General features: G+C 38.1%; 1 protein-coding gene across 1 annotated transcript; it reads left to right on the top strand.

The window, feature by feature from the left end:
* Nucleotides 1-11,740: 11,740 nt before the first annotated feature.
* Nucleotides 11,741-12,688, top strand: LOC308342854 (olfactory receptor 2V1-like; the record flags this gene model as incomplete). The annotated part of the gene is made up of 1 exon (XM_080803510.1): nucleotides 11,741-12,688. One exon carries the CDS (start codon nucleotides 11,741-11,743, stop codon nucleotides 12,686-12,688), a length of 948 nt encoding a protein of 315 aa, XP_080659636.1.
* Between the last annotated feature and the right edge of the window lie 1,594 nt (nucleotides 12,689-14,282).

Here is a 14,282-nt window from a genome sequence, read left to right as displayed (position 1 = left end):
ACCTTACACCAGTTAGAATGGCCAAAATTAGCAAGACAGGAAACAACGTGTGTTGGAGAGGATGTGGAGAAAGGGGAACCCTCTTACACTGTTGGTGGGAATGCAAACTGGTGCAGCCACTTTGGAGAACAGTGTGGAGATTCCTCAGGAAATTAAAAATAGAGCTTCCCTATGACCCTGCAATTGCACTGCTGGGTATTTACCCCAAAGATACAGATGTAGTGAAAAGAAGGGCCATCTGTACCCCAATGTTTATAGCAGCAATGGCCACGGTCGCCAAACTGTGGAAAGAACCAAGATGCCCTTCAACGGATGAATGGATAAGGAAGATGTGGTCCATATACACTATGGAGTATTATGCCTCCATCAGAAAGGACGAATACCCAACTTTTGTAGCAACATGGACAGGACTGGAAGAGATTATGCTGAGTGAAATAAGTCAAACAGAGAAAGTCAAGTATCATATGGTTTCACTTATTGGTGGAGCATATCAAATAATATAGAGGACAAGGGTAGATGGAGAGGAGAAGGGAGTTGAGGGAAATTGGAAGGGGAGGTGAACCATGAGAGACTATGGACTCTGAAAAACAACCTGAGGGTTTTGAAGGGGCGGGGTGGGAGGGTGGGGGAACCAGGTGGTGGGTATTAGGGAGGGCACAGATTGCATGGAGCACTGGGTGTGGTGAAAAAACAATGAATACTGTTACGCTGAAAATAAATAAAAAATTTAAAAAAAAAAAAAAAAAAAAAAAAAAAAAAAAAAACAAGACTTCAAAATGCACCAAGAAAAACAGACTGTCGAAAACACACTAGGCACAGCATAATCTACAATAATAATTAGTAAATGCTGAACCATCTTAATGCTATAACTAGGCCTTAAAAATGAAGAGTTAAAATAACTTTCTTGTGGGGTTCCTAGGTGGCTCAATGGGTTACACATCTGCCTTCAGCTCAGGTCATAATCCCAGGATCCTGGGATTAAGCTCTGCATCTGGCTCTTTGCTAAGCGAGGATCCTGCTTGCTTCTCCCTCTCCCTTTGTCTGCTTGTGCTCTCTCTGTTAAATAAATAAAATCTTTAATAAATAAATAACTCTCTTGAAAGTACACAAGGAAATTCATACTCAAGAAACAAAAACGCATAATTTGTTTTCTTATACAACTGCATGGATGTGGACTTACCATCATAATTGTACCTACAGTATGTCCTCTTAAGTGAGAAAAGAAGGGGAAAAAAAACTTCCTCAACCAGAAGAGAGCTTGAGAAATGCTCATATGAGACTATGGAGAAACACCTATCTACGCAGAAGTAAAGAGTGACTCTGTGAGCTGATGTATGGTATGTGAAGTCCCTGACTTGGCAAGGTACCATGGGAAAGTGACAAAGCCAGAGCCCATGAAAGGAGAACCATCATAGTCATTTTCATACTGATGGACCTGGTTCAGTCTACCTACACTCATCACAGCATCTTTGTTATAGAGCAACAGCATGCATTTTAATTGACAATAAATATTCTAAGTACCTAAAAAAAAAAAAAAAAAAAAAAAAAAAAAAAAATTAAAAGAATAAAGAAGTATGAATAAATCATTCTAAATTAGTTCATATTCAGAGAAATGCATAAAGTAAGTTCTAGTTCAGCTAATTTGTTAACAAAAATATTCATAAAAAGTGAAAAAATTCAAATTGAAATAGAGTATCACAAAAACACAAATATCATTCCATGAATTTATGAATGTATATCCTTATAACATTAATTAAATCTATATTTGATCTGGAAAAATCAACTGAATGTAGTTATAATTCAATAAGACATGACTGAAACTATGAAAAAATAATTCTAATAATTCAACAAAACGTCTTGCCTCATCCCAACTCCCATCTGACTGTTGAGACCTCTTTGTCAGTGAATCTGAGAAGCAGTCACTTACCCAACTGTGGCTTTAGAGTGACTCTGTTTGTGGGAGATGGGACTACAAGAGGTGGTTATAGGGAAGGGATGTCCTCAGCTCATCCCCCCTAAGCCCATAAGTGTCATTTCACCTGTAGAAGCAGGACAGCTTTAGCTCTGGGATATGTTACAAAGGAGAGACACCACAGGGAAAACTGAAATTACCTGATTCCTGGATAACAATAAATGAGGAACACCTGAGTCCCAACTTTTCTATATGTAAGATTGTTAACACCTCTGGTGAGTTGTATGGTCTTAATACCTGTCAAAACCCCCAAAGTCTCCCAGTAATCCTAACTTTATATGCATGGAACACCATGTCAGATTGCCCAATGTATCGCTGGTTCAAATGCTTATTGACAACCTTCACACATGTTCTAAATTAGTCTCAGGGTCTAACTAGATGTTACAGCACATTTGTGGGACTGAAAAAAAAATGCCTCTTCCACTTCACTTCTGTGAAGTAGTCTTTCTTATAGGGAACTCAACACTGGGCCAGGGCCCCTCCATGGTGAGAAAAATGCAGGCTGCATTTCAACACCTAATCCTCCACCTGTGTGGCCAGGTGAATTTAGGAAAGGAAAAACAGCAACAGCAATAACAACAACAAATGTCCAGCAGCTCTTAAGGTTGAGACATACATTCTTCTCCCTAAGGTATCTTATCTGGCATGGAGTTATAGGATCTTGTGGTGGGGTGCTCTGTCACCCCAAACCTTCAGTCTCCTCCTTTTTTTCTTCTCATAGTGCAGTTATACTTCACACACTCAGCAACAGGGAAACAGCCCTTTAGAATCTTACATATTATTTGCTTTTGTGACTCCCATCAAGAACAACTTTTTTATAACTAACTAACTTTAACCCTTATAACTGCATGTATGTTTCTTTATCAAATGTCATCTGTTATTTGACTAGTGACTTCTTTTCCCTGTAAACCAATGAAAATGCTACATTTGTATGACTTCAACTATAATATCTTTGGAAAAATAGAAATTACAGAGAAAATAAAAAGATTGTTGATGGCCACAGCTTACAAGAAAAGAAAGGAATGAATATTTGGAATACAGAGGACTTTTAGGACAATGGGGTTACTCTGTATGATTCTATAATAGTGAATACAAGCAAGTATACATTTCTCCAAACCCACAAAACATGTAACACGATGAGGGAACAAAAAGATAACTCTGAACTTTGGGTGATTATGATGTGCCAATGTCTGTTAATCAATTATAAGAGGTGTATTACTCCAGTAGAGGATGCTGGTGCTGGAAGAGGCTATGCACGTGTGGAAGAAAAAGTATATCTGTAGCTTTATCTCAATTTTTATGTCAGTAAATGTTTTCAAATTTTAAGATGTTTACAAAACATAAGATTTATTATATAAACATACTGAAGAGGGATCATTCTATCTGTAACACCCGACACCTGATCATGCACCGGGCCATCAAAAACAGTCTCAGCACCTTCTGATTATAGAGTTTAAACAAAAAAACACCATGTAGAGGAGAGAGGCAAGATGGTAGAGGAATGGGGGACCCCTTTTCAACTGGCCTCCTGAATTTAGCTGAATATCTACCAAACCATTCTGAACACCTAAGAAATCAGCCTAGGATGTAAGATGTATATTTGGATCTCTACACGCAGAAAAGTGGCTGCTTTTTGCAAAGCAGGATGTGCAGAGTCCTGAATCTGTGGGGAGATATCAGAAGATAAACAGAAGGGGGAGGGAACATCCATAAGCTGGCTCCTAGAAAGTGATAGAACACCAGAGTGCAAAAGTGTCTTGTGCTGGGAACCAGGCAAAAGCTCGCAGAGCAGTAGTGGCGGGGAAAGGCCTTTAGAGAAGTGCTCAGACAGGATCCAGGAACTGTAGTGTGTGTGTGTGTGTGTGCAAGCCCATGGCAACTTGTGGTTTTGGAAGCACAAAGGGCAGTCATACACCTAGGTTCAAGGGATGACCTCTGAGAGATTCACCATGGGCATGCACTGCAGGAGGCTGAGGTTTTCAGCGATGCATACAGAAATGGAGACTGTGTGTCCTGAAGGGTTTAGTGAAGACAACAGGCTGCGATTTCTCTGCTCTGGGACTGAGGTTTGGGTGTGTCCATTTTTGCTCTAACCCTTGGAAGAGGTGAGGAAAACCACCAGAGAACAAAAACTCAAAGTCAGTTTCCATAGAGCCCAGACCCCCAATAGGACAGGCCAACTCTGCCCAAGCAGGGTTGCCTGAGAATCAGTAAGATAAAGATATGATAAAGATAAAGATAGATAAAGATAAAGATAAAGATATGACCCCTCTCCCAGAAAACAGGCTGGAAGAACAAGAGAAGGACAATTCTAGGGTCCCTGTAAAACTCTAAAACCCCCACACCAGGGGAAAATAGTGTATTGAACTCCAGACGTTGCCTCATGGCTTGTGTATTTTTCAGATACAACTCTCTTTTTCTTTTTATTCTTTCTCTTATGCTTCTTTGTTTTTTCTTTTTACCTTTTTCTCATTTCAACCAGATGTCTAATATATCAACTTACTTTTCAGAGTAGCTTTTTAAGTTGTACTTTCACACACCTATATATTTTTTAAAGTTATATGCTTCAATGTAGTCCTTTTTTCCCTATTCAATATTACCTTTATATACAAGTTTTACTTTCCCTGTAATTTTGGGAGGTAGTTTCCTCTAACAAACACAACAAAATACACCTGGAAACAACTGAAATACCCTACTTTGTCCACACTGAGAGATTATACCCCCCTTCCTCTCACCCCCCCTTTTGGGGTAATTTTTAATTTTTTTTAATCTCTTTTAAAAATTTTATAAATTAACTTTTTGTGCTTCATTTTGGCTTTGTCTTCTTAGCAATATCTTCTGACCACTCCAGATTTTCCTAGGGTGTATTGTGCTTTGGTTGTGTTTGATATATTGGACTCTGTAAATTACCACAACCATCCTTCAACAGAATGACTAGAAGGAGGAAAACCTAACAAAGAAAAGAACCAGAGACAGTGCCTCTGCCACAGACCTAATGGATTGATATAAGCAAGATGTCAGAGATAGACTTCAGGATAGCAATCATGAAGTCAATGGCTAGGCTCAAAAAAAGCAATAGTGACAATATAGAATCTAAGGATGGAAATGAGATCTAATCAGCCTGAACTTAAAAATGCTGTGAATGAGATACAGTTTTAACTGAATACTCTTAACAGCCAGGGTAAATGAGGCAGAAGAATGAATTAGGGATCTAGAAGAAAAGCTGCTAGAAAGGAAGGAAGCTTAGGAAGATAGGGATAAACAGTTAGAAGCCCATGAGACCAGACTTAGAGAAATCAAAGATGTCGTGAAACATTCCAATGTTAGAATTATTGGGATCCCTGAGTGGGTGGAGAGAGAGAGAGAGAGGACAAGAAGGTATAATTGAGCAAATCATAGCTGAGAGCTTCCCTAATCTGGGGTAGGAAATAGCATTTGTGTCCAAGAGGTAGAGAGGACACCTCCCAAGATCAATAAAGGCAGACCAACACCCCAGCACATAATAGAAAACTTGGAAATCTTAGAACCAAGGAAGTTATCCTGAGGGAGACTAGAGGAAAGAAATTTCTTACATATGGAAGGAGGAACATCAGAATAACATCAGACCTGTCCACCGAGACCTGGAAAGCCAGAAAGGTCTGGCAAGATATATTCAGGGTATTAAATGAGAATAACATGCAGCCAAAGATACTCTATCCAGCAAGGCTGTCATTCAGAACAGAAGGAGAGACAAAGAGCTTCCAGTACTGGCAGAAACTGAAAGAATATGTGACCACCAAGAATTACAAGAACTTTTAAGGGGAATTCTATAAAAGAAGAAAGACCCCAAGTGTAATATAGACCAGAAAGTAATAGAGACAATCTACAGAAACAAGGACTTTACAGGCAATATGATGGCACTAAATTCATATCTTTCAATAGTTACTCTCAATATGAACAGCCTAAATGCTCCCATGAAATGGCACCAGGTTTCAGATTGGATAAAAAGATAGGACTCATTCATATGCTGCCAACAAAAGACTCATTTTGAACCTAAAGACACCTCCAGATTGAAAATGAAGGGATAGAGAAATCTGTCATGCAAACAGTCCTCAAAATAAAGCTGGGGTAACAATTCTTATATCAGACAAATTGGATTTTTAAAGCAAAAACTGTAGTAAGAAATGTAAAGGAACACTATATCAAACTTAAAGGATCTATCCCACAAGAAAATCTAACAATTGTAAGTATCTATGCCCCCAACATGAGAGCAGCCATCTACATAAGCCAACTGTTAACCAAAATAATCATATTAATAAGAATACATTAATTGTAAGGGACCCTCACATGCCACTCTCAGCAATAAACAGATCATCTAAGCAGAAAATCAACAAAGAAACAAGAGCTTTGAATGACACATTGGACCAGATGGACTTCATAGATATATACAGAACATTCCACCCTAAAACAACAGAATACTCATTCTCCTCAAATGCACATGGAACTTTCTCCAGAATAGATCACACACTTGGTCACAAATCAGGTCTCAACACATACCAAAAGATTGAGATTATTCCCTGCATACATTCATACCACAATGCTTTCAAACTGAAACTCAATCACAAGAAGAAATTTGGAAGGAATTCAAACACTTGGAAGTTAAAGGGCAACCTGCTAAAGAATGAATGGTCAACCAAAAAATTAAAGAAAAACATAAACAATTCTTTGAAACTAATGAGAATGAAAACACATTGGTTTAAAATCTATGAGACACTTCACAGGTGGTCCTAAGAGAGAAGTACATAGGAATCAAAGCCTCTCTCAAAAAATTAGAAAAATCCCAAATGCACAAGCTAACCTTACACCTAAAGGAGCTGGAGAGAGAACAGCAAATAAAGCCTAAACCAAGCAGGAGAAGAGAAATAATAAAGTTTAGAGCAAAAATCAATGAAATAGAAACCAGAACAACAGTAGAAGACCAAAAAACCCAGAATCTGGTTCTTTGAAAGAATTAATAGATTAATAAATCTCTGGTCAGACTTATCCAAAAGAAAAGAGAAAGGACCCAAATTAATAAAATCATGAATATAAAGGGGAGAGATCAAAACCAAAACCAAGAAAACAGGCACAATTGTTAGAACATATAATGAGCAGCCATATGCCCACAAATTAAGAAACCTGGAAGAAATGGATTCCTTCCTAGAAACTTATAAACTAAGACTGAAACAGAAAGAAATAGGCAATCTGAACAGACCAATAGTCAGCAAGGAAATTGAAGCAGTAATCAAAAACCTCCCCAAAAAACAAGAGTCCAGGGCCAGAGGGCTTTCTGGAGGAATTCTAACAAACATTTAAAGAAGAAATCATACTTATTCTACTGAAGCTATTCCAAAAAACAGAAATAGAAGGAAAATTTCCAAACTCCTTCTAAGCGGCCACATTACCTTGATCCCAAAACCAGACAAAGACCCCATTCAAAAGGAGAATTACTGTCCAATATCCCTGATGAACATGGATGCAAAAATTCTCACCAAGATACTAGCCAATAGGATCCAACAGTATATTAAGAGGATTATTCACCATGACCAGCTGGGATTTATTCCTGGTATGCAACAGTGGTTCAACATTCACAAGTCAATCAATGTGATAGAATACATTAATAAAATAAAAGACCATATAACCCTCTCAATTGATGCAAAAAATCATTTGACAAAATACAGCATCCTTTTCTGATTAAAACTCTTCAAAATATAGGGATAGAGGGAACATACCTCAATATAATAAAAGCCATCTATGAAAAACCCACAGCAAATGTCATTCTTAATGGGGAAAAACTGAGAGTTTTCCCTTAAGGTCAGGAACATGACAGGGATGCAACTCTCACCACTTTTGTTAAACATAGTACTAGAAGTCCTAGCTTCAGCAATCAGACTACAAAAAGAAATAAGAGGGATTCAAACTGGAAAAGAAGAAGTCAAACCCTCTCTCTTTTCACTGATGACATGATTCTTCATATGGAAAACCCAAAAGATTCCATCTGTAAAATTGCCACCACTCATAAGCAATTCAGCTCATGGCAGGATACAAGATCAATGTACAGAAACCACTTGCATTTCTTACACTAACAATGAGACTGAAGAAAGAGAAATTAAGGAATTGATCCCATTTACAATCGCACCAAAAACCATAAGATAGCCAGGAATAAACCCAACCAAAGATGTAAAGGATCTATACTCTGGAAACTACAGAACACTTATGAAAGAAATTGAGGAAGACAGAAAGATAAGGAAAAACATTCCATGCTCATGGATTGGAAGAATAAACATTGTTAAAACGTCTTTGCTGCCCAGAGCAATCTACACATTCAATGCAATCCCTACAAAAATGCCATCAGCATTTTTCACAGAGCTAGAACAAAAAATCCTAAAATTTGTATGGAACTGGAAAGCACCCTGAATTGCCAGAGGCATGTGAAAAAGAAAACCAAAGCTGGTGGTATCAAAATGCCTGACTTCAAGTTGTGAGCATCAAAACAGCATGGTGCTGGCTCGAAAACAGACAGGTCAATGGAACAGAATAAAGAGCCCAGAAGTGGACCCTCAACTCTATGGTCAACTAATCTTTGACAATCAGGAAAGAATATCCAATGGAAAAGACAGCCTTTTCAATAAATGGTGCTGGAAAATTGGACAGCCACATGCAGAAGAATGAAACTGAACCATTCTCTTACACCACACACAAAGATGAACTCAAAATGGGTGAAAGACCTAACTGTGAGAGAGGAATCCATCAAAATCCTGGAGCAGAATGTGGTCAGTAACTTTTTGACCTTGGACACAGAAACTTCTTGCAAGACATGTCTCCAAAGGCAAGGGAAACAAAAGCAAAAATGAACTATTGGGATTTCATAGAAACTTCTGTACAACAAAAGAACCAGTGAACAAAACTAAAAGGCAAGGTATGGAATTGGAAAAGATATTTGCAAATGATTTATCAGATAAAGGGATAGCATCCAAGATCTATAAAGAACTTCTCAAACTTAACACCCAAAAAACAAACAGTCCAGTTAAGAATTGGGCAGAAGACATGACTTCTTCTTCTCTGCAGATAAGAAGACTTCTCCAGGGAAGATATACAAATGGCTAACAGACACATGAGAAAATGCTCCACATCACTTGTCATCAGGGAAATACAAGTCAAAACCATAATGAGATACAACCTCATCCCAGTCAGAATGGCTAAAGTTAACAAGACAAGGAACAACAAATATTGGCAAGAATGTAGAGAAATGGGAAACTTCTTACACTGTTGGTGAGAATGCAAGCTAGTACAGCTACTCTGGAAAACAGTATGGAGGTTCCTAAAGAAGTAAAAAATAGAGCTACCCTACGACCTAACAATTGCACTACTAGTTATTTACCCCGAAGATACAAATGTAGTGAAAAGAAGGACACATGCACTCCAATGTTCATAGCAGCAATATCCACAATAACGAAATTGTGGAAGGAGCTGAGATATCCTTCAACAGAAGAATGGACAAAGAGGATGTGATTCATATTTACCATGGGATATTACTCAGCCATCAAGGATGAACACTTACCATTTAGATCGACATGGCTGGAATGGAGGGGATTATGCTAAGTAAAATAAGTCAATCAGAGAAAGACAATTATCACATGGTTTCACTCATATGTGGAATATAAGGAATAGTGCAGAGGATCATAGGGGAAGAGAGGGAAAACTGAAAGGGAAAAAATCAGAGATGGAGATAAACCATGAGAAAGTCTTGACTCTGGGAAACAACTGAGGGTTACAGAAGGGGAGGGGTTTAGGGGAATGGGATAAATGGGCAATGGGCATTAAGGAGGGCACGTGATGTGATGAGCACTGGGTGTAATAAACAACTGATGAATCGTTGACCATTACATCTAAAACCAATGTATCATAAGTTGGCTAATTGAATTTAAATTGAAAATAAAAATTTATAAAGCATTAAATGATTTATAAGGCATTTTGGAGGAATAAGGAGAATCTTAAACAACTTTGTGTCCTGGAACTGGTAAAAACATGAAGAATTAGACCCACGTGGATTCAAAAGTGACTTCCAGCAGCTGGTGACAGTTTGTGATAGAGTGGAAGGAAGGAAGGGATTTCCACTAAAGTTACTGAATATTGGTGCATCCTGTCCATCACCTATCAGTCAGGCTCTCTCCTTCCCCCAAATATAGGCTCCTCCCCTAGATTATCCATGCCATAAGACCCTCAATCTGATCTGATTATGTCTTGGTATACGAAATGGTAACATTTTTTGTTTACTTTCATGAACCAAAATCATCCATTACTTGTGAAATCTCAGTTAATTCAGGTTAGATTAATATTAGCTATTTTGTGATACACTAGACTTTTGAAAATTCATCATAACCCAGTTATGGACAGGTGAGGTATATTGTTCACACCTTCACATGAATTGTTTCTTTTAACTGACAATAACCCTATGTGAAGGTTATTGTTATGTCCAAGTTGTAAATGAGGAAACAGAAATGAGGGAGTTCCTGGAAACTGCCCAGATCATGCAGGTAGTAAAAGGTAAGTCTGGGTTAAAATTTTGCTTTTCTCCTTAACCACCATGATGCAGAAGAGAGGATTGGGTGATTTTTCTTCCTAATGAATTCAGCCATACCCCCTAAAACCTGAGCTAATTATCTACTGGGGCAGGACAGACAAAACACTCCCCAGAGATCTCATGGCACAGCGCTGTATTTAATCTCTGCTTCATGCACTAGCAGAGATACCCTGGGTTGGCTGTGAGTGTGCAGCACCAACTTCACCAAGATCATCAACCGAAAGGCTTTATTGTAAACAGCCTAATGTCTGACTTAATGAGCTGCAGAATACAAAGGAAAATGTTGAAGAATTGAGACTCCCTAGAAGGTGACAAGAATGGACACACTTGATGACCAGGTAGAACACAAATGAAAGAAGTCATTGTCCTAGGCTCCAGTGGGGAGACATAAGGGTTAGAAATAATTTGTGATACTCTATATGGGGTAATATCTTCAAGGCACTTTAGAAAGAAACTCCTAGATGTATGTTTAAACCCTCATCGCTATGGGTGCTTGCGTGGTTCAGTCCATTAAGCATCTGCCTTCAGCTCAGGTCATGATCCCAGGGTCCTGGGATTTAGCCCTGGAAGGGCTCCCTACTCAGTGGGGAGAATAGGGAATTCTCTCTCTGCCTCTCCCCCTACTGGCACTGTCACTCTCTTAAATGAATAAAGTATTTTTTAAAAACACAATAAAACCCTCACTGATAATTTAGTAGTTGCATGAGAATTCAGTGAATGATGAGAACCCAGATTATATTGTTGATTGTTACATAGATCAGTTGTGTTTATTGTTACATAGATTATAATGGTACAAAACCTATCAGCTACCAGTCAGTAATTAGTCTCAGCAAGATAGTTACAGTTTCTGTGTATAAACATAAACAAAATCTTTGTTTCCCCGAGATGTATTTGAAGACATCTTTGTGTTTTTAAAGGAATATGTTCTAACAGGACAAGTTTTTTTTTTTTTTCAAAACAAGTCACTTATTCAATACATATCAGAAATATTTAAAACATTGGCTGCAGATTTATAAATTAAATATATTGCAACATATTTAGATTTGCTCAGTAATTATACAGGTTTCCAGAGTAGATTCAAATCAGTAGTGCATTTATACTAGAAGAGCAGTAACACTCTATGTTTTTCTTCCATGATCCTCCAGATCAAGCCAGTAGACTAAGGCATGGAGCAAGGAAATGAATCTGCCACCACAGATTTCATTCTCCTTGGCTTTTTCTCTGACTCCCAGCATCCTAAACTCCTCATCTCCGTTGTACTTCTGAGTCTTGGGGTGGCCATCACAGGAAATTCCATCCTGGCCCTGCTGATCTGGGGTCATGCTTGCCTCCACACTCCCATGTACTTCCTGCTCAGTCAGCTCTCCCTCATGGACCTAATGTTAATCACCACCACTGTCCCCAAGATGGCTGCCAACTTCTTCTCTGGACATAGGTTTATCTCTCACATTGGCTGTGGCGTCCAAATCTTTCTATATTTGATGCTAGGAGTGGCTGAATGTGTTCTTCTGACTCTCATGGCCTTTGACCGCTATTTGGCCATCTGTAGCCCCCTCAGATATCCGGTCATCATGACACCCCGAGTCTGTATGCAAATGGCCACTGGCTCGTGGGCTGGGGGTGTGCTCATCTCCTTAATGCATACTATTTATGCAATGCACTTCTCTACTTGTGGCTCCAGAAAAATTCACCATTTCTTCTGTGAGGTAATGGCCCTTCTGAAGCTCTCCTGTGAGGACACTTCAACCTATGAGAAAGTGGTGTTAGTGTCCAGCATTGCTTTCCTTCTTATCCCTTTTGGACTCATCGTGACTTCCTACATCCTCATCTATTTCGCTGTTCTCCACATGAACTCCCCTGAGGGCAAAAACAAAGCTCTAGCTACCTGCTCCTCCCACCTTGGTGTGGTAAGTCTCTACTTTGGTCCAGCCATGATTATCTACACAACTCCACGTTCCTCTCTCCCCTCAGAAGTGGACCAGCATCTCTTTGTGTTTGATGTAATCATTACCCCCATGCTTAACCCCCTCATCTACAGCCTGAGGAACAAGGAGGTGTTGGGGGCTCTGAGGAAGGTTCTGTGGAGAAAGCTGATGTTTAAACAGAAAAGATGATGTCACTTGTTTCTTTAAACACCCAGATTCTTTATTGTTCTCCTAGTTAATGTTAATGCTATTATGAAAAACTGAACTCTAGATTTCAATTTTCAACCCATATTACAAAAGTTATACTTCTTTCCTTTCAGATTTTTAGTAATGTGTACTATACTACAATGGGGTAGGGAGCTCCTATTTAACAGTATTACCTAAACTAACTGTTAGTTCCCCTATAAATCAAATTCTGGAAAGTGACCTAGGCATATGTATATAAACAAACTTCACATGATTTAAAATATCCTCCTAGATAACATGGTCCTAATGTTCCTTTTTAACCTCATGGTCTACATTCATCATCAGTACACTGAGACATGCCTCAGTTTATTCAGCCTTGGACTTTTCGTATGATTTCATGAGTCATCATTTTTTAGACACAGCTTGGTATTACCTCTGTCACATGTGTCCATCTATTGAAATGCCAGTCTTCCATGAGCCGTCTCAAAACTCTCTCTTTGATTTCCTGGCTTCATTACAGATTCTGTTAGTTTCCCATTATTTATGACTTACTACATTTTTTTCAGGTCTGAAAAAAATATTTATTAATAATATGATTACTTACTCTAGAAATTTTCAGAAAATACAATGAAAGAGGGGGAAAAGCCCATATTCTGACCAACCAGAGGAAAATACTATCAAGTTTGTATATAAAATCTATTAATTACTTTCTATGTGACATATTTTCTTTTTAAATTATTTTTCTTTTAATCTGAAATATAGCTGACATAAAATTATACTAGTTTCAGGTGTACAACACAGTGATTAGACAATTATATACATTACAAAATGCCCACCACAGTTAGTAGAGTTATTGTCTGTCGCCATAGAACGTTATTGCAATATTATTGACTATATTTCCTATGCTGTGCTTTTCATCTTAGTGAGTTATTAGTGTTATAACTAGAAGTTTGTATCTCCTAATCTACCTTCACCTATGTTGCCTATTCCTCTCCCATCCCCTCTGGCAACCACCATTTTGTTCTCTGTATTTATGAGTTGTATTTATGACTTTTTGCTTCACTTTGTTCATTTGTTCTGCTTTTTGAATTCCAAATATCAGCAAAATTATATGGTATTTGTCTTCTCTGTCTGACTTATTTCACTTAGCAAAATACCCTAGGTCCATCTAGGTTGTCAGGAATGGCAAAATTTCATTCTTTTTTATGGCTAATATTGCATTGTGCATATATATACACCACTCTTCTTTATCCATTCATTTATCAATGAACATTAAAGTTGCTTATGTATTTTGGATATTGTAAATAATGCTGAAATAAACATAGAAATGCATATATCTCTTTGAATTGGTGTTTTCATTTTGGGGGAGAAATACCCAGAGAAATGGAATTTACTGGATCATATATGGTAATTCTATTTTTAATTTTTTGAAGAGCCTGTATACTGTTTTCCATAGTAGCTACACCAATTTGCATTCCTACCAATAGTGCACAAGTTCTTCCTTTTCTTATCTTCACCAACACTTGTTATTTTTCTTTTTTTATTACCAGCCATTTTGGATGAGGTGAGGTGATATCTCACAGTGAGAGCTGGGTTG

The sequence above is a fragment of the Martes martes genome (assembly GCF_963455335.1).
Source record: "Martes martes genome assembly, chromosome: 5".
Classification (NCBI taxonomy): domain Eukaryota; kingdom Metazoa; phylum Chordata; class Mammalia; order Carnivora; family Mustelidae; genus Martes; species Martes martes.
Note: the sequence above shows the minus strand (reverse complement) of the source record. Positions and strands in the feature narration are given on the sequence as shown.